The 19561-nt window shown below is 49.1% G+C and overlaps 1 protein-coding gene across 2 annotated transcripts in view; it reads right to left on the minus strand.

The window, feature by feature from the left end:
* The window catches only part of abtb1 (ankyrin repeat and BTB domain containing 1), a 67790-nt gene extending 56011 nt beyond the window's left edge, over positions 1-11779 (minus strand). For both annotated transcript variants that reach the window (XM_043707599.2, XM_043707598.2), the window contains exon 1: positions 11589-11779. In XM_043707599.2, the coding sequence (XP_043563534.1) occupies positions 11589-11644 (56 nt within the window). In that variant the 5' untranslated portion in view covers positions 11645-11779. The remainder of the gene's footprint in view (positions 1-11588) is intronic.
* Positions 11780-19561: the final 7782 nt, after the last annotated feature.

Consider the following 19561-nt stretch of genomic DNA (forward strand, 5'->3'; position numbering starts at 1 on the left):
GAGGGGGCCGAGAGCATCAAGTTCCTAGGAGCGACAATAACCAACAATCTGCCGTGGTCCTCCCATGTAGATGCGACCATCAAGGCGACGCAATAATGCCTCTTCTTCCTCAGGAGGCTGAGGAGATTTGGCACATCCAGAAAAACCAACTTTGACAGATGGAACACATGATGCACTCTACCTTGGTACATTACAGCTTGGTGTGACAACTGATCTACCCAGGACCGTAAGAAACTACAGAAAATTGTGTGCACAGCCTAGACCATCATACAAGCCAATCTCCCATCCATGGACTACATCTACACCTTTCATTGTCATTGAACGGCTTCCATCATCATCAAGGACCCTCCCCCCCCCCCCCCACCTTGGTAATGCTCTTTTCCAACTTCTACTATCAGGCAGAAGAGGTTGGAAGAGAGCATTCCCAGGGTGGGAGGGGTCCTCGATGATGATGGAAGCCTGAATGGAAACATGATATGCAAGTTTGAACATATGTACTAACAGTTTCAAGAACAACTTCTTCCCTGAATAGACCTCTCTAACTTCAAATAATGTTGATCTTGCTTTGTGCCCCCCTTCCCCCTGTGCAGTTGTAACCCTGTATGCTCCACTCTGTCAGCACCCTATGATCTGTATGTCCTTGTTTGCTATGATCTGCCTGTACTGCTCACAAAACAAAACTTTTCACTGTACTTAGTGCATGTGACAATAAATCAAGTCAAATTGTTCCTTAGCTTTGAGAGTGCTGGCATTCCTTTCTCCAGTTCTTTTTCTGTATTTCCTCTTGCCAATGGATGTTCTAGAGGAATCGTGTCCTTTCATCCATGCTAACAATAGAGGTGACACCAATTCTTGAGAAGTGATTGACTCAGATTACTAAATTCGCAAGAATGTTTGGGAACAGAAAAAAGGTTTAGCTCCAACAACAATCTTAATCTGAATCCTGAGATACTGTACCATAAGAACAATGTTATCATAACATTAGGTACTCTCCCACCAATATTGCATGCTAACTTTTTCATGTTATGACAGCTACAGTTACTACAACATGTTAATCACCCCAAAAATAACTTGGAATGCCAAGCTACTTTCAAATCCTGAAATGGGCCTCAGGGAAGGGTGAGTAAGATGATTCAACATTTTATACTCTTAACTGCTGCCAAAGTGAAGGTAAAAAGAATTGCAGGCCAATGGGCAAAGAGAAGAGGAATGGAACTACTTGAATAATTGTTTCAAAGTGCTAGCACAAATACAATAAAGCAAAATGGCCACCTTCTGTGCAGCACAGAATTGCTCAATGATGTACCAGGATGTACAGCATGTAGGTGCCAGGAAATACAAGAATAGAATTTCATGCTGCTTTGCCTCCCAAACTAAACATCGTGAACGAGGATTGCTGACACCTGTGAAACTACGTCCGAGCACAAGTCCATGCCTCTGAATCGCTGCGAAGAAGTTGGGAGTACAAGATAGCCTTCTAAAGAGGATGAATCATCAAAAGAGTGCCAGATGTTTGTACACCAGGCAGCTTTTCACATCACCCAGTAATTATTTTCATGCTTCACATTGATGTGTGTGGAGGGAAACAGGCATGATAAAATCTCAAACGCAAATATGAATTAGCATTTATTAAAAAATGCTGAAATCATTTGAAAAATGTGGAGGCGGATTATCTATATAGTACAGGTGCAGTTAAACTTTTCCACACAGAGGATGGTGCTTATATGGAACAAGCTGCCAGAGGAAGTGGTAGAGGCAGGTACAATTACAACATTTAAAAGATGTTAGGACTGGTACTTGGATAGGAAAGGTTTAGAGGGATATGGGCCAATCGCAGGCGAACGGGACTAGTTTAGTTTAGGATACCTTGTCAACATGGACGAGTTGGGTTGAAGGGCCTGTGTAAAACTTTGTATAATAAGATGCTGCATCTTAATTATATCACATCCACTCCACATTATTCTTCAGAACGTTTTTGTAACACCAAGTAGAACACCAATTGCATGAGTTTGAAAATGTAGGTTACTTTTAACAAGAATCGCTCTAAGGCAGAAGCCTAAGCAACTTTTGAATCTGTGAAAGATATAGTTATGAACCCTACTCAAAAAAAGGGGGCTGTGGCCAAATGTTCTTCTTCAACCAATGTCATTAAAACAGATTGTCTATTATTACAATTCTGTTTGAGATCACGCTGTGCAATAAGTTGGCTGCCAAATGTAGAGTCATACAGCATTGAAACAGAGTTATTGGTCCAACTCATCCACGCTGACCATTCATCCCAATCTGACCTAGTCCCATCCGTTAGAATTTGGCCCATATCTCCACGGTGGCTCAGTGGTTAGCACTGCTGCCTCACAGTACCAGGGTCCCAGGTTCAATTCCAGCCTTGGGTGACTGTCTGTGTGAAGTTTGCACATTCTCCGCGTGTCTGCGTGAGTTTCCTCTGGGTGTTCCGGTTTCCTCCCACAGTCCAAAGATGTGCAGGTCAGGTGAATTGGCCGTGCTAAATTGCCCATAGTGTTAGGTGCATCAGTCAGGGGTAAATGTAGGGCAATGGGTCTGGGTCGGTTGCTGTTCGGAAGGTCGGTGCGGACTTGTTGGGCCGAAGGGCCTGTTTCCGCACTGTAAGTAACCTAATCCTAAACCCTCCCAATTCACATACCATCCACACGCCTGTTAAATACTGCAATCATTCTCAGCTCCACCACTTCCTCTGGCAGCCCTTTCCAGACATCCATCACCCTCTGCATGAAAAAGCTACCCCTCAGGACTTTTTTAAACCTTTCTCCTCTCACCATAAACCTATCTAGTTTTGGAATACAGTAACTCAGCCTCAGAAGTTCATAATTGCCTAAGGAGGCCACTGGCTATAGTTATTGTGATGCCCTGAGGTTGGGAAAGGCACTAAAGAAAATGCTACTTTTTAAAATTGCTTTAATACGGACAGTCCTGCTGCAGTCACTTGACATACACCTCATTATAACAAAATGTGTAACTTGCAAGGCAGTGTGAATCTGTCCTAATTGATATCGATGTGAAATAAGCAGAAGTTTGTGCATTTCTTTCCTGAAACAGCACGAGAGCTGAGTGGTGGTAAAATGTACACACACACAGACCAAACATGCATGTTATGTTAATATGCTGGAGTGTGCTCCAATAACTGGTTTTGAGTAAGTACTCAGGCAGTCCTCTAGTTATCTTGACAGTATCTAAATTTATCAGAACCTTCCTACTGAGATGAGAGTGTACAGCCTCATCCACTTTGTCACAGCCACTGGTCAGAACCCAAAGTACTGTAGACATTTTTAACTTCTAATTCCAAAATGCCTTCTTTTAAAAGAGGAGTGAAACAGAAAGGAAAGGCTGAAAATGCAAATTATGGTTGCCGAGAGAGCGAGAGAGAGAGCGAGAACCACCGTATGTCACACCTACAGATGGACAGGAAACTTCAAACAAGAGTTCCTCAAGTCAAGATGGGAACTGTGAGCTTTTGTGACCACAAAAGAACAGAGGGGCTGATGTCTTCCTACACATTATGTCCCAAACTGCAGAGTCTACTTTTGGTGTTTTTCCCTTTGAAGCATGCACCAAGAACAGGAATTGAAAAGCCAGCTTCGTTTTTACTGGAGTGGTCAAGTGGAACTGAAAGTTCTCCTGTGTACCAGTCTGGGTTTGTGCGTGTACTGTGAAGGGCAAAAATCACAGAACTATCCTCTCGTCACCCCTTAGCTGCACATAAAGGAAGACATTTTCTCACTCAGTGGTTATAGGGAACAGGACATCAAAAGGATTCTCCGGATTTCAATATTCAGAGTGAGACAATCAGTCAAAAGGAATCAGAGCTACGGAATCTCAACCAAGCGGTAAAGCTACCACTGTAAATGTTACTGGTAATCTCCACTGCAACAGCAGCAACATGCAATTACTCATTCTCCATAAACAAGACAGACTGACACTTTTTAAAAGAAAGACTTTTCTCTTTCTGGACACAATTTCTAATCCTGTATATGGACTGCCTTACTATTCTTGTCACGTAGTTATTAAAAGATTTATTTATTGTTAAGTCATGAAAGCTTGATTAAACTGGCTCTTTAAACGCAAGTTCAACTGGTCTCAGACAAAAGTTCATAAAGGAAGGGACACTTCCTAAACTAGCCTCATTGAAACCAACCAAGAAGGTGGCTGAATAAAGAAGGGAAGTCAGTTCATCCCTCACCCAGGAGCTTCACAGTTCGGGAACCTCACCTGGAGTCTGATCAGAAATACCTGCCCTCCACCAAAATTAGCAGACAGGAATAGTACAGCCCTTTCCGCACATAAATACTGAACTGCGAGGAACCGGATTTACAGCTGGGAGCACCACTCAAGTTTCTGAATCCTTTTCACAGCCTACAGTTACTGTTCTCAAAAAAGGTAAGTCAACCTGTACACTGGTAAATCAGGGCACAGGACAATGACAGAAATCACAGCTCAAATTTCTTTGCTGGCTTCTTCATAGACATTAAATGTATCTAGTTATAAGGAGAGACTGGATAGGTTGGGATATTTTTCCTTAGAACGTAGTAAGTTGAGTGGCAATCTTATAGAAGTTTATAAAATCAATACAAAGGAGAATAGCAAAAGGTCTTTTCCCTAGAGTATGGGAGTTCAAAGATACAGTGCTTAATTTTTTAAAAACAATGACCCGAGGGGCAACTTTTTCCACACAGACGGTGGTTCGTATGCAGAATGAATCACCAGAGGAAGTGGCGGATGCAGGTACAGTTACAACATTTAAAAGACATTTGAACAGGTACAGGAATAGGAAGGTTTAGCAGGAAATGGGCCACACCCAGGCAAGTGGGACTAGTTGGGAAATTTGGTAAGCATAGACGAGATGGACTGAAGGGTCTATTTCCATGCTGTATGACTCTAGTTTGACTCTTGTAAAGCTCAACAAATAAAAAGGGAAGGTTGCTTTTTATTTTTTGGCAGCTCCCCCTGTCCTGTGATCCTGAACTTTATTCAACTGATCCGGAAGGGAGCGGTCAAGTAACAAAGCTTCCTTGTGGGACTGCTCCCGAGATCAGAGTCAAAAAGTGTGGTGCTGGAAAAGCACAAGCATCATCCGAGGAGGAGAGTCGACATTTCAGGCATAGGCCCTTCATCAGGGATTCCTGAGCCTCATTCCTGATGAAGGGCTTTTGCCCAAAATATTGATTCTCCTGCTCCTCAGATGCTGTCTGACCTGCTGCGTTTTTCCAGCACCACACTCAACTCTAATCTCCAGCATCTGCAGTCCTCACTTTCGCTTCCAAGTGATGTGACATCCACTGTTAAGACATGGGGTGACTAGGCTGGCTGGAATGCATCATCACATCAGAATCCACATTTTCCCTCCGTTAAGCTTCCTTTAAATTATTGGCAACATTCTGTTTGCACTCCTTCAAGGATGACACCTATTAATTCTCAGCATTTAATAACAAATGACTAATGATCTATGTAGATCTCCAGGTGGATTTTGACAAGGTGCCACACAGGAAGGTGCTAAATAAGTGCCCGTGGTATTGGGGCAAATAATGGTGTGGATAGAGGTTTGGCCGACTGGCAGGAAGCAGAGAAGGGGGATAAAGGAGCCATTTTCAGGTTGCAGCCAGTGACTTGTGTTGTGCCACAGAGGTCAGTGTTGGGACCACAACTATTTAGGCTAAACATTAACAATCTGGGCAAAGGAACTGAGGGCATTGTTGCTAAGTTTGCAGATGACATGAGGTGGAGGGACAAGTAGTGTTGAGAAAGTGAGGAGTCTACAGAAGAAAATGGACAGGAGAGTGGGCAAAGAAGTGGCAGCTGGACCAGACTGTGGGAAGTGTGAAATTATGAGGTAGGAAGAAATCTGGCCCTACAAGTCCCAGTAATGAATTCTCTTCTGGTTCAGCTGAAAGTTAGGAAGGCAAATGAAATGTTAGCATTCATTTCAAGAGGGCTAGAATACAAGAGCAGGGATGGACTGTAGAGGCTGTATAAGGCTCCAGTGAGATCACATTTGGAATACTGAGTGTGGTTTTGGACCCCGTATCTGTAAAAATAAATTCTGCACTCTGTCCTGCTACCTGATGCACTTTATACAGTAACTACACAAAACAATACTTTCATTGTATCTCGATGCATGTGAGAACAATAGCTCAAATTAAATCTAAGGAAGGATATGCTGATGTTGGAGGGGGAGCCAGAAAAGATTCACAAGAATGATCCCGGGGACGAAGAGCTTGTCATATGAGGTGCGGTTGAAAATTCTGTGTCTGTACTTGATAGAATTTAGGAGGATGATGAGGGATCTGATTGAAACTTACAGGATTCTGACCAGCCTGGATAGAGTGGATGTGGAGAAAACGTTTTCTCCAGTGTGAGAGACTGGGACCCGAGGGCACAGCCTCAGAGTGAAGGGGGTGGCCCTTTCAAACGGAGTTGACAAGGAATTTCTTCAGCTAGAGGATACTGAATCTGTGGATCTCATTGCCCTAAAGGGCTGCATTTAAGACAGAGATAAGCAGGTTCTTGATTAGTAAGGGGAACAAAGGTAATGGGGAGAAGGGAGGAGTAGAGTAGAGTTGACCCAGTGGTCTAACTCTGCTACTCTCTATATAATGGCAAACATCCATTTAAGTGACAAGTAACAACAGTTTACAAAAAATGTTCGAACTTGTGGAAATCTTACACCAGGTCGGAACAGCTCAACACTAATGTAGAAATTCCAGGAAATTAAGGAACAAATGACTTTTGCAATTATTTAGCCCACACTGTAACTTCTTTGGACTTTTGCCAACAGTCCGAGGCACTGGCCAAAAGTTAGAGCAGCTAATTATCACAGCTCAACTCCCATGAAACTGAACAGCCAGATCAGGTTTGCTGAATTAACGCCATTGTAATCAATACACTCAAGATTGTGACAGACTCACTCTGGAGGACTCAACCAGTCTTCGGTTACTTGACAGCTTAACAGAGGATAATATTTTGTACTGATCTGCTCCAGAAGCTTCATTTAAGTCTCAAATCTCTAAGTAGTAAATACAAACATTGCTGTAAATACTCAGCAAGTCAGGCAGCATCTGTAGAGAGAGAAACAACTACTGTTTCAGGTCGAATTGAAAGGTTGATCCCCCCACTGATGCTGCTTGATGTGCGAAGTATTTCCAGTCTGTATTTGTTTTCATTTCAGATTTTCAGCACTGTTTTGTTTCTCAATTAAGTGTTCCCCAGCTGCTACATTATTTTCTACATTACAAATTTACAAACAGTTATTTGGTAGGACAGAGTTTGAGCACTGCTGAAAACAATAAACATTTTGTCAAAGCTTTTCACCATTACCAGGATTCAGCCTCAAGTTAAGAAGATTTCAAATTAATAATACGATATATGAATTTCAGTGCGACTGCGATGCCAGGTCTGAAAGTCTTCTGGATTAAATCAACAGCACTTCCCTTCAGCTGTTTGCGACAAAGAAGATACTGCCTATATCCAACCAACCCCTATTTATAAACTTCGCAACAGTGTCTAACATTAAATGTGAAGTGCAACTAGACAATGTTTACTCGATAATCCTGAATATGCAAGGAATTATGCTTAAGATAGCGGGGTTTTCAGTGTGACACACTTGCATGTACTGTAAGCTATGTACACTAATTCATAATGCCCTGTTCCTTGCAGACAGAAAGACCAGGTACACACACAGCACCTAAACTGGCTAAGGTTATCATGAAGGACTCTCCTTCTCAGGATCTTGCCTGAAGTATGGTGAACCTCAAGTTAAACCACCACAACTCGCCTCTATCTAATAAGAGAGCAGCCCTTTAGTCAGTAGGACTAAGGCAACTTTACCTTCTGTTTCATACCAGTGTCAAGAGCTGCTGTTGTTCCTGATCATCTTCGAGACTCACCAATACTAAGGAACCAAAATTCAGCATTGGCAGGTCCTTCCTCCTATACCGGCCCACCTTCTCATCACCTCCCATCACTCCATCTCTTCTCCTCCCCTACACTGCCCCTACCACCTTCTCATCTTTCTCCCCACTCCCTATTATCATCATTATCTCTTCCCCTACCTCCAATCTGCCTCACTGACATCTTTGCTCCCCTTCTCCAAACCTTCTCTCCCTCCCCTTCTCCTTCCTTCCTCTACATTCCTCTTCCCTCACCATCCCATCCCCTTTTGCCCTTCTCCCTCCCCCTCTCCCAATGTCTCCCTTCCTTTCCCTCCCCAATTCTCCCACACACTTCTCTTCCCCTCCCCTTACTCCCTTCGCCCTCCCCTCTATCCCTCCACCACAACAATTCAGCTGTAAATTCTTTCACCACCTCTCCTTTCCAAAACCAACTTTCCAAGTCCACTGTTCATTTATATAAATGATTTGGAGAATATAGGATGCATGGTTATTTAGTTTTGCGGATGACATCAAAATTGGTGATATAGTGGAAAGTGAAGATGGTTATCTAAGAGTACAATGGGATCCTGATCAATTGCATTTTGGTAAGACAAACAGTGCAGGACTTACACAGTTAATTGTTGGGCCCTGGGGAGTGTTGTCGAACAGAGAGACCTAAAGGTGCAGGTACATAGTTCCTTGAAAGTGACATCACAGGTAGACAGAGTGGTGAAGATGGGCATTTGACACAATTGTCTTCATTGGTCAAAGCATTGAGTACAGGAGTTGGGACGTCATAGTACAGCTGTACAAGGCATTGGTGAGGCCACATGTGGAGTGCTGCATACAATTCTGGTCATTTCTCCAAAAAGCATTTTTTTTAAAATGGAAAGGATGCAAAAACAATTTAGAATGATATTGGCGAGACTAGAGGGCTTGAGTTATAAGGAGAGACTGATTAGGCTGGGAACTTTTTCCTTGGAGAGTGGAAGGCTGAGGGGTAACCTTGTAAAGGTTTATAAAATATGGGCATAGAGAAGACAAATAGCCATGGCCTTTTCCCAGGGTAGGGGAGACAAAACCGAGAGGCCTCTCCATCACGCCAACGCCCTCCCGTCTCTCCCACTCTCCTCCCTAACCCTCCCTCCCTCTCACACCCCTACACTTCCCACCCACTCCTCTCCCCATCATCCCCGTCCCACTCCCCTCTCCCCCCCCTCCCCCGATCCCCCCTCTTCCCCGATCCCCACTCTCCCCCCCATCCCCCCCCCTCTCCCCCCTCTCACTCCCCTCTCCCCCTCACCCCATCCGTCCTCTCACCCCCCACCCCATCCGTCCTCTCACCCCCCACCCCATCCGTCCTCTCACCCCCCACCCCATCCCTCCTCTCACCCCCCACCCCATCCCTCCTCTCACCCCCCATCCCATCCCTCCTCTCACCCCCCACCCCATCCCTCCTCTCACCCCCCTCCCCATCCCTCCTCTCACCCCCCTCCCCATCCCTCCTCTCACCCCCCTCCCCATCCCTCCTCTCACCCCCCTCCCCATCCCTCCTCTCACCCCCCTCCCCATCCCTCCTCTCACCCCCCTCCCCATCCCTCCTCTCACCCCCCTCCCCATCCCTCCTCTCACCCCCCTCCCCATCCCTCCTCTCACCCCCCTCCCCATCCCTCCTCTCACCCCCCTCCCCATCCCTCCTCTCACCCCCCCTCCCCATCCCTCCTCTCACCCCCCCTCCCCATCCCTCCTCTCACCCCCCTCCCCATCCCTCCTCTCACCCCCCTCCCCATCCCTCCTCTCACCCCCCTCCCCATCACCCGCATCTCCCCCCTCACCCCATCCCTCCTCTCACCCCCCTCCCCATCACCCGCATCTCCCCCCTCACCCCATCCGTCCTCTCACCCCCCCTCCCCATCCCCACCGTCTCACACACCCCTCCCCCCTCTCACACCCCCTCTCCCCCCCCCCGCACCCCTCTCCCCCCCCGCACCCCTCCTCCCCCCCTCGCACCCCTCCTCCCCCCCTCGCACCCCTCTCTTCCCCCCCCCGCACCCCTCCCTCCCCCCCCCGCACCCCTCCCTCCCCCCCCCGCACCCCTCTCTCCCCCCCCCGCACCCCTCCCTCCCCCCCCCGCACCCCTCCTCCCTCCCCCCCTACACCCCTCCTCCCCCCCGCACCCCTCTCTCGCCCCCCCAGCACCCCTCTCCCTCCCCCCCCGCACCCCTCTCTCCCCCCCGCCGCACCCCTCCCTCCCCCGCGCCGCACCCCTCCCTCCCCCGCCGCACCCCTCCTCCCTCCCCCCCGCACCCGTCCTCCCTCCCCCCCGCACCCGTCCTCCCTCCCCCCCGCACCCGTCCTCCCTCCCCCCTCCCTCTTCTCTCTCCCCCCCTCGCACCCCTCCTCCCTCCCCCCCTCCCTCTTATCTCTCCCCCCCTCGCACCCCTCCTCCCTCCCCCCCTCCCTCTTATCTCTCCCCCCCTCGCACCCCTCCTCCCTCCCCCCCTCCCTCTTATCTCTCCCCCCCTCGCACCCCTCCTCCCTCCCCCCTCCCTCTTCTCTCTCCCCCCCTCGCACCCCTCCTCCCTCCCCCCTCCCTCTTCTCTCTCCCCCCCTCGCACCCCTCCTCCCTCTTCTCTCTCCCCCCCTCGCACTCCTCCCTCCCCCCCGCACCCCTCCTCCCCCTTCTCTCTGCCCCCCTCGCACCCCTCTCTCCCCCCCCGCATCCCTCCTCCCCCTTCTCTCTGCCCCCCTCGCACCCTTCCTCCCCCTTCTCTCTGCTCCCCTCGCATCCCTCTCTCCCCCCCGCACGCCTCCTCCCCCTTCTCTCTGCCCCCCTCGCACCCCTCTCTCCCCCCCCCGCACCCCTCCTCCCCCTTCTCTCTGCTCCCCTCGCACCCCTCTCTCCCCCCCGCACCCCTCCTCCCCCTTCTCTCTGCCCCCCTCGCACCCCTCCTCCACCTTCTCTCTGCTCCCCTCGCACCCCTCTCTCCCCCCGCACACCTCCTCCCCCTTCTCTCTGCCCCCCTCGCACCCCTCTCTCCCCCCCGCACCCCTACTCCCCCTTCTCTCTCCCCCCTCGCACCCCTCCTCCCCCTTCTCTCTCCCCCCTCGCACCCCTCCTCCCCCTTCTCTCTCCCCCCTCGCACCCCTCCTCCCCCTTCTCTCTCCCCCCTCGCACCCCTCCTCCCCCTTCTCTCTCCCCCCTCGCACCCCTCCTCCCCCTTCTCTCTCCCCCCTCGCACCCCTCCTCCCCCTTCTCTCTCCCCCCTCGCACCCCTCCTCCCCCTTCTCTCTCCCCCCTCGCACCCCTCCTCCCCCCCTGTACCCCTCCTCCTTCCTCTTCTCTCTCCCCCCCTTGCACCCCACACACCCCTCTCCCCCCACACGCCTCTGCCCCCCTTTCCCCCCTACACCCCCCACACCCCTCTCCCCCCTCACACACCCCTCCTCCCTCTCACACCCCTCCTCCCTCTCACACCCCTCCTCCCTCTCACACCCCTCCTCCCTCTCACACCCCACACCCCTTCCCCCCCCCCCCCTTCTCCCCCTCTCTCTCACCCCTCTCCCCTCCCCACCTCCTCTTCCTCCCATTCCTCCCCACCCCATTGCCCGGTTTCCCCCGTGCCCACCTCCCTCAGGGCCGTACCCCGCACTAACTGACTGCAGTTGGGCCTCAGCCGCACTCACCGAACTCTGGAGAGTTCCCCCTTCCTGCAGCTGGTGAATAACTCGCTCGTGTCCATCTCTCTCCTTCGCTGAGGCTGAGTATCGATGCATCCACTCCGTTATCCCGGAGCCCCGTGTTGTTTTATTATTTATTACTTAAAGCTCAAGTCAGCGAGTTACCCTCGATAGGTGGTGCTTGCGAACACTTCGAATGTAAACACAGCCCGCTGCCGTCAGAGCGCCCCCTGCCGCCCGGGAGGAGGTACAGGTCCGCCCACCATTGCACAACCGGCCCGTCAGAGCGCCGCCTGCCGCCCGGGAGGAGGTACAGGTCCGCCCACCATTGCACAACCGGCCCGTCAGAGCGCCCCCTGCCGCCCGGGAGGAGGTACAGGTCCGCCCACCATTGCACAACCGGCCCGTCAGAGCGCCGCCTGCCGCCCGGGAGGAGGTACAGGTCCGCCCACCATTGCACAACCGGCCCGTCAGAGCGCCGCCTGCCGCCCGGGAGGAGGTACAGGTCCGCCCACCATTGCACAACCGGCCCGTCAGAGCGCCGCCTGCCGCCCGGGAGGAGGTACAGGTCCGCCCACCATTGCACAACCGGCCCGTCAGAGCGCCGCCTTCCGCACGGGAGGAGGTACAGGTCCGCCCACCATTGCACAACCGGCCCGTCAGAGCGCCGCCTGCCCCCCGGGAGGAGGTACAGGTCCGCCCACCATTTTACAACCGGCCCGTCAGAGCGCCGCCTGCCGCCCGGGAGGAGGTACAGGTCCGCCCACCATTGCACAACCGGCCCGTCAGAGCGCCCCCTGCCGCCCGGGAGGAGGTACAGGTCCGCCCACCATTGTACAACCGGCCCTTCAGAGCGCCGCCTGCCGCCCGGGAGGAGGTACAGGTCCGCCCACCATTGTACAACCGGCCCTTCAGAGCGCCGCCTGCCCCCCGGGAGGAGGTACAGGTCCGCCTACCATTTTACAACCGGCCCGTCAGAGCGCCCCCTGCCGCCCGGGAGGAGGTACAGGTCCGCCCACCATTGTACAAACGGCCCGTCAGAGCGCCCCCTGCCGCCCGGGAGGAGGTACAGGTCCGCCCACCATTGCACAACCGGCCCGTCAGAGCGCCGCCTGCCGCCCGGGAGGAGGTACAGGTCCGCCTACCATTTTACAACCGGCCCGTCAGAGCGCCCCCTGCCGCCCGGGAGGAGGTACAGGTCCGCCCACCATTGTACAAACGGCCCGTCAGAGCGCCCCCTGCCGCCCGGGAGGAGGTACAGGTCCGCCCACCATTGTACAACCGGCCCTTCAGAGCGCCGCCTTCCGCACGGGAGGAGGTACAGGTCCGCCCACCATTGTACAACCGGCCCGTCAGAGCGCCCCCTGCCGCCCGGGAGGAGGTACAGGTCCGCCCACCATTGCACAACCGGCCCGTCAGAGCGCCGCCTGCCGCCGGGAGGAGGTACAGGTCCGCCCACCATTGTACAACCGGCCCATCAGAGCGCCCCCTGCCGCCCGGGAGGAGGTACAGGTCCGCCCACCATTGTACAACCGGCCCGTCAGAGCGCCGCCTGCCGCCCGGGAGGAGGTACAGGTCCGCCCACCATTGTACAACCGGCCCGTCAGAGCGCCGCCTTCCGCACGGGAGGAGGTACAGGTCCGCCCTGGTCAAACTGACTGAAAGCAAAGTCAAGGTTGAGCTCAGGGTGTGGCTCGGGTTGTGGGTTTGTTCGCTGAGCTGCTGGGTTCGTTCTCAGACGTTTCGTCACCATGCTCGGTAACATAATCAGTGAGCCTCTGGTGAAGCGCTGGTGTTCTGTCCCGCTTCATATCCATTTGTTGTGGTCGTGTTGATAACATCTCCGGTTCTGCCTCTGGGAGGTTGTTAATGGGGTCCAAGTCTATATGTTTGTTAATGGAGTTCCGGTTTGAATGCCATGCCTCTGGGAATTCCTGTGTGTGTCTATTTTTGGCCTGTCCCAGTCAAACCGGTGCCCCTGTTCATCTGTGTGTACGGATATCAGTGATAATTGGTTATGTCTTTTGGTGGCTCGTTGGTGCGTGTGTATCCTGGTGGCTAGCTTCGTGCCGAATTGTCCAATGTAATGTTCAGAGACTCGAGTCACCCTACCATACATCAGGGATATTTCAGAGATGACCACCAGACTATTCCAGCCCATTGGCCACAATCCTACTAAAACAACTCCTGATTAAGTTAAAGACCCCATATCTACAGCCACCAGAACAAACGTAATAAACAAAACACCCCGCAAGGGCAGCAACAAACATTACACTGGACAAACCGGCAGGAAATTAGCCACTAGGGTACGTGAGCACCAACTAGCCACCAAAAGACATGAGCAACTATCACTGGTATCCACACAAACAGACAAAGAGGGACACCACAACCCCTTGAACTCCTCACTAATCAAGAACCTGTCTATCTCCAATTTAAATACACTCAATGAGTTGGCCTCTACAGCCATCTATGGCAATGAGTTCCACAGATGCACCACACTCCAGATGAAGAAATTTCCCATCATCTGTTCTGAAGAGTCATTCCTTCACTCTCAGGTTGTGCTTTCAGGTGCTAGTCTCTCCTACAAGTGGAAACATCTTCTCCACTCTGTCCAGGCCTCTCAGTATTCTGGAGGTTCAGTCAGATCCCCCCCATCCTTCTAAACTTCATCGAGTACAGAATCCTCAGTCACTCCTCACATGACAAATCCTTTATCCCTGGGATAATTCTTGTAAACCTCCTTTGGATCCCTTCCAAATTTAGCATATCCTTCCTTAGCCCAAAACAGTTCACAATATTCCAAACGTGTCCTGGCCAGAGCCTTATAAAGCCTCAGCAGTACATCTCTGCTCTTACATTCTTGCCATCTTGAAATGAATGCTACCATTGCACTTGTATTCCTAACTACCAACTGAATCTGCATGTTAACCTTAAGTGAATCCTGACTAGGACACCAAAGTCCCTCTGTGGTTCAGATTTCCAAAGCCTTTCCCCATTTAGAAAATAGTCTACACCTCTATTCTTTCTCCCAGAGTGTATAACCTTACACTTTTCCATCTGCCACATCTTTGCCCAGTCTCCTAGCCAGTCCATGTCCTTCTGCAGTCTCTCCACTTCCTCAACAGTACTTATCCCTCCACCTAGTTTTATGTCATCCTCAAATTTAGTAACAATGCCCTCAGTTCCTCATACAGATCGTTAATGTACAGATCGTTAATGTATAATATGAATAGTTCAGGCCTCAACCAGTAGTCACCAGCTGCCATCCTGAAAAAGACCCTTTTATCCCTACTCTCTGCCTTCTGCCAGTAACCAATCCTCTATCTATGCCAGCATCTTGTCCGGAATACCATGGGCTCTATTTTATTTAGCAGCCTCTTAATTGACACCTTGTCAAAGGCCTTCTGGAAATCCAAATAGTTCACATCCACTGACTCTTCTTTGTCTAACTTCCTCATTACCTTCTCAAAGAATTCTATCAGATTTGTCAGGCATGACCTCCCCTTGACTCAGCCCTATTTTATCATCACTTCCAAATACTCTCATCCTTAACAACAGATTTTAGCATCTTACAAACTACCAAAGTCAGGCTAACCGGCCTATAATTTCCTGCCTTCTGCCTCCCTCTCTTCTTAAACAGGGGTGTTACATCAGCCATTTTCCAGACCTCTGGGACCCTCTAGTGATTCCTGAAAGATCACCAACAATGCCTCCACAATCTCCTCAGTTACCTCCTTCAGAACTTTGGGGTACAGTCCACCTGGTCTGACCGTCTGGTCCTTCATATTTCATCTACTCCCAACCTATTGCCTTTTTATTCATCCTCCGCTGGTTTTTAAAGGCTACCAAATCATTGGTTCCTCTTTCTCCCCATATCGTCAGTACCTATGTGGACCACAACAAACTGGATCTTTCCCCTCCCACTCCCAAGTTCCTCTCCAACCCAGATGAGATATCCTGAACCTGGGCACCAAGGATGCAATACAGCCTTCAGGACTCTTAATCCTGGCCACAGAGAAACAATGTCTATTCTCCAGACTATACTATCCCTGATTATAACATGCAGGTGTAAGCACTCCTTTTCTTTCATTTATAGCCAGTACAGCGTCTTTATTATTCATCAACAATTTAAAGTTTCTCCCCTTGCCCTCACTTACAAAGTTCTGATACCTTTCCTTCTTCAGCAAAAATGAGGACTGCAGATGCTGCAAACCAGAGTTTAGATCAGAGTGGTGCTGGAAAAGCACAGCAGGTCAGGCAGCATCTGAGGAGCAGGAAAATCAACATTTCGGGCAAAAGCCCTTCATTAGGAATCCCTTTCCTTCCTAGCCAAACCTCAAGCTAGGAATGCTCCTAACTTCCTAATGGAATCTGTAACTTCCAGATGCGACCAGTCTTTAAGGTCTTCCAAGCCCATACTGCTATCTCTATGCTCTGTGCATCTTTACCAGGCTTTGGTAAAGGCTTTTACTTGGACTTCAGTTTTTTTTCTCTTGTCGGACTTCCCACAGGTTCCCTGCTACTTGCTTATTCGCTCAAGTGCTTGCAGCTGCTGACTGTCTGTGTGGATAGTTCGGTAAACAAAAACCCTTTAAAACTGCAAACTCTCTTAGTTCTCTGGAAATCTGACTGCCTGGTCCAATGGATGAATTTTTCACTGATGTACCTTGTGGTATTAAGTAACAATGCTGATCTCCATGCAGTATGTGTAGATAGAAGGATGCTCTCACCAATCGTCTTGCCTTGACTGGGTCTAGAGGTTTATTTAGTTTATAATGCTGGAGTAACAACTGTCAATTAGTCTTAACAAGGAGGTGCAATCTTAACGAGATGTGGTTTATTCCATGATAATGATTCGGTACACAGTTACATTCGTTAGTTAGATATTGTTATCAAGTGTCTTGGGAGGGTCCTCTTGTGCTGCAGAGGTAATGTCCCTACCCCTAGACTGGGATACCTGGGTTCAACTCCCACCTGCACCAGATGTATGTAATAATGTCTCTGTACAGGTTAATCAGCAAAACAGGTTAAATAAAGTTAAAAATCACACAACACCAGGTTATAGTCCAACGGGTTTAATTGGAAGCACTAGCTTTTGGAGCGCTGCTCCTTCATCAGGTGGTTGTGATGAAGGAGCAGCGCTCTGAAAGCTAGTGCTTCCAATTAAACCTGTTGGACTATAACCTGGTGTTGTGTGATTTTTAACTTTGTACACCCCATCCAACACCGGCATCTCCAAATCAGGTTAAATAAAAAAAAAGATTGGGAGAAAATACGTGATACATTTGTCCCCTTTGAGATCCAGAGCATAATTGCCTGATTCCCACAGTTAACCAGTCCGTTCTGTGAAACCTTGTCAAAGCTGTAATAATCTCCTTGTACACCATGTTAACTGCACCAGCCTTATCAATAATCTATGTGGCTTCCCTAAAAAAATCACAACCAAATTACTCAGATATGATCATCTCATAACAAATCCATGATGCTTACCCTTCAGAAATCTCAATCTGTGCTTTTTTAAATAACAATTTATCCTACCTCTCAGAACTGATTCTAATAATTTGCTCACTCCTGAAATTGGACTGACTAACCTGTAATTATTCAGTGTATCCCTCGCTCAATTTTTAAACGAAGCTATGACCTCAGCAGTGTTCCAATTCTTCAGCTCCGCTTTTTAATTCACTGAGGATTGGAAAATAATTGTCTCACATTTATGATACATTTAATTGTGTTTGCATTACATCAGTCCCTGTGCAACCCTGAATATATCTGTGGCATGGGAATGATACCTAACTACAGGATATACCATGGATCAATATCTGTGCTGCAGCATGTGGAAGCAGGAAGAATGAGGTGTACATAGAGCAATAGATTCTGCTGACACCATTGCCCCTCATCCTAAAACATCCTTATACATTCCCCGGTCTCTGTGTCCAAAGGTAATTATGGGAATGATGTGGTCGGCAATATCTGGGGCAAGAAGGTGCGCAGCAAGCAGAGAGCCAATGAATTAGGATGGCCAGGGATCTGGGAACCAGCAGGATGCTGATCTTACTAATATTCCTTCTCTCCCTAATATTGTTACCTTTATTGGTCAGTGCATTGAGTATAAGAGTTGGGATGTCATGTCGTGGTTGTACTGAACATTGGAACACTGTGCTCAATTCTGGTCTCACTGTTAAACGAAAGATGTTGTTAAACTTACGAGGATGTTGCCAAGGTTGGAGGGTTTAAGCAAGAGGGAGAGGCTGAATAGGCTGGGTCTGTTTTAGCTGGAGCATTGCTGGTTGAGGGAGTGACCTCATAGAGGTTTATAAAATCATGAGGGGCATGGATAGGGTGAATAGCCAGGTTAGGGGAGTCAAAACTAGAAGGCATAGGGTTAAGCTGAGAGGGGAAAGATATAAAAGCGACCTACGAAGCAACTCTTTCACGCCGAGGGTGGTACATGTATGGAATGAGCTGCCAGAGAAAATGATGGAGGCTGGTACAATTACAACACTTAAAAGCGTTCTGACTGGGTACATGAATAGGAAGGGTTTGGAGGGATATGGACCAAATTTTGCCAAATGGGATTAGATCAATTTTGGAGATCTGGTTGGCATGGTTGAGTTGGATCGAAGGGTCTGTTACTTTGCTGTACGTCATATGACTCTGTTTAATATTTCACTCTTAACAAAAATATCTGCGCTGTTCCCCCTCTGTTTGAAGACAATCACAAAGTACTTTATGAACCATACCAACATCATTTATACCTATATTTGTTATCTTTTCAGGCCTGCTTTAGTGTTGGTTTCCTTTAGTTATCCTCCATTGCTTAGTGTATTGATAAAACATCTTTGGGGTCATCTTAATTTTGCTCGCAAACATCCTTTCATGAATTCTCTTCTTAATTTCTTTTTGATTTCACTCCTCCACTTTCTATATTCCTTTCAGTTTTCTGTAGTAGAGTTCTCAGTGTGAGATATAGACTCTGCTTTATTTTGCCCTGGAATTTTACTAACAGCCAGGGTGCTCTAGATTTAAAGGTCCCACTCTTTTTCTTTTTGGGAATATGTTTACCTTGAATCTTTGGAATCTCCCTTTCAATGTTTCTGCTTTAACCATAAGCAGTGCAGACCATAAGCATGGTGAGACCATAAGCATGGAGGTACAGCAGGTAGTTAAAAAGGCTAATAGCATGCTGGCCTTCATAACAAGAGGGATTGAGTATAGAAGCAAAGAGGTTCTTCTGCAGCTGTATAAGACCCTGGTGAGACCACACCTGGAGTACAGTGTGCATTTCTGGTCTCCAAATTTGAGGAAAGACATTCTGGCTATTGAGGGAGTGCAGCGTAGGTTCACGAGGTCAATTCCTGGAATGGCAGGATTACCTTACGCTGAAAGACTGGAGCGACTGGGCTTGTATACCTTTGACTTTAGAAGACTGAGAGGGGATCTGATTGAGACATATAAGATTATTAAAGGATTGGACACTGTGGAGGCAGGAAACATGTTTCCACTGATAGGTGAGTCCCGAACCAGAGGACACAGCTTAAAAATACGAGGTAGACCATTTAGGACAGAGATGAGGAGAAACTTCTTCACTCAGAGACTGGTGGCTGTGTGGAATGCCCTGCCCCAGAGGACAGTGGAGGTCCTGTCTCTGGATTCAGTTAAGAAAGAGTTAGATAGAGCTCTGAAGGATTATGGAATCAAGGGTTATGGAGATAAGGCAGGAACAGGATACTGATTAAGGATGATCAGCCATGATCATATTGAATGGTGGTGCAGGCTCAAAGGGCAGAATGGCCTACTTCTGCACCTATTGTCTATTGTCTATCGACACTGATTTATCTTTGAGTAGTTGTTTCCTGTCTACTTTAGAGTCTAGATTAGAGTGGTGCTGGAAAAGCGCAGCAGGTCAGGCAGCATCTGAGGAGCAGGAAAATCAATGTTTCGGGCAAAAGCCTTTCATAAGGAATGAGGCAGGGAGCCTC

The sequence above is a fragment of the Chiloscyllium plagiosum genome, unplaced genomic scaffold (genome assembly GCF_037043375.1).
Source record: "Chiloscyllium plagiosum isolate Xiang-an unplaced genomic scaffold, Cpla_swu_hap1 HiC_scaffold_14, whole genome shotgun sequence".
Lineage (NCBI taxonomy): Eukaryota > Metazoa > Chordata > Chondrichthyes > Orectolobiformes > Hemiscylliidae > Chiloscyllium > Chiloscyllium plagiosum.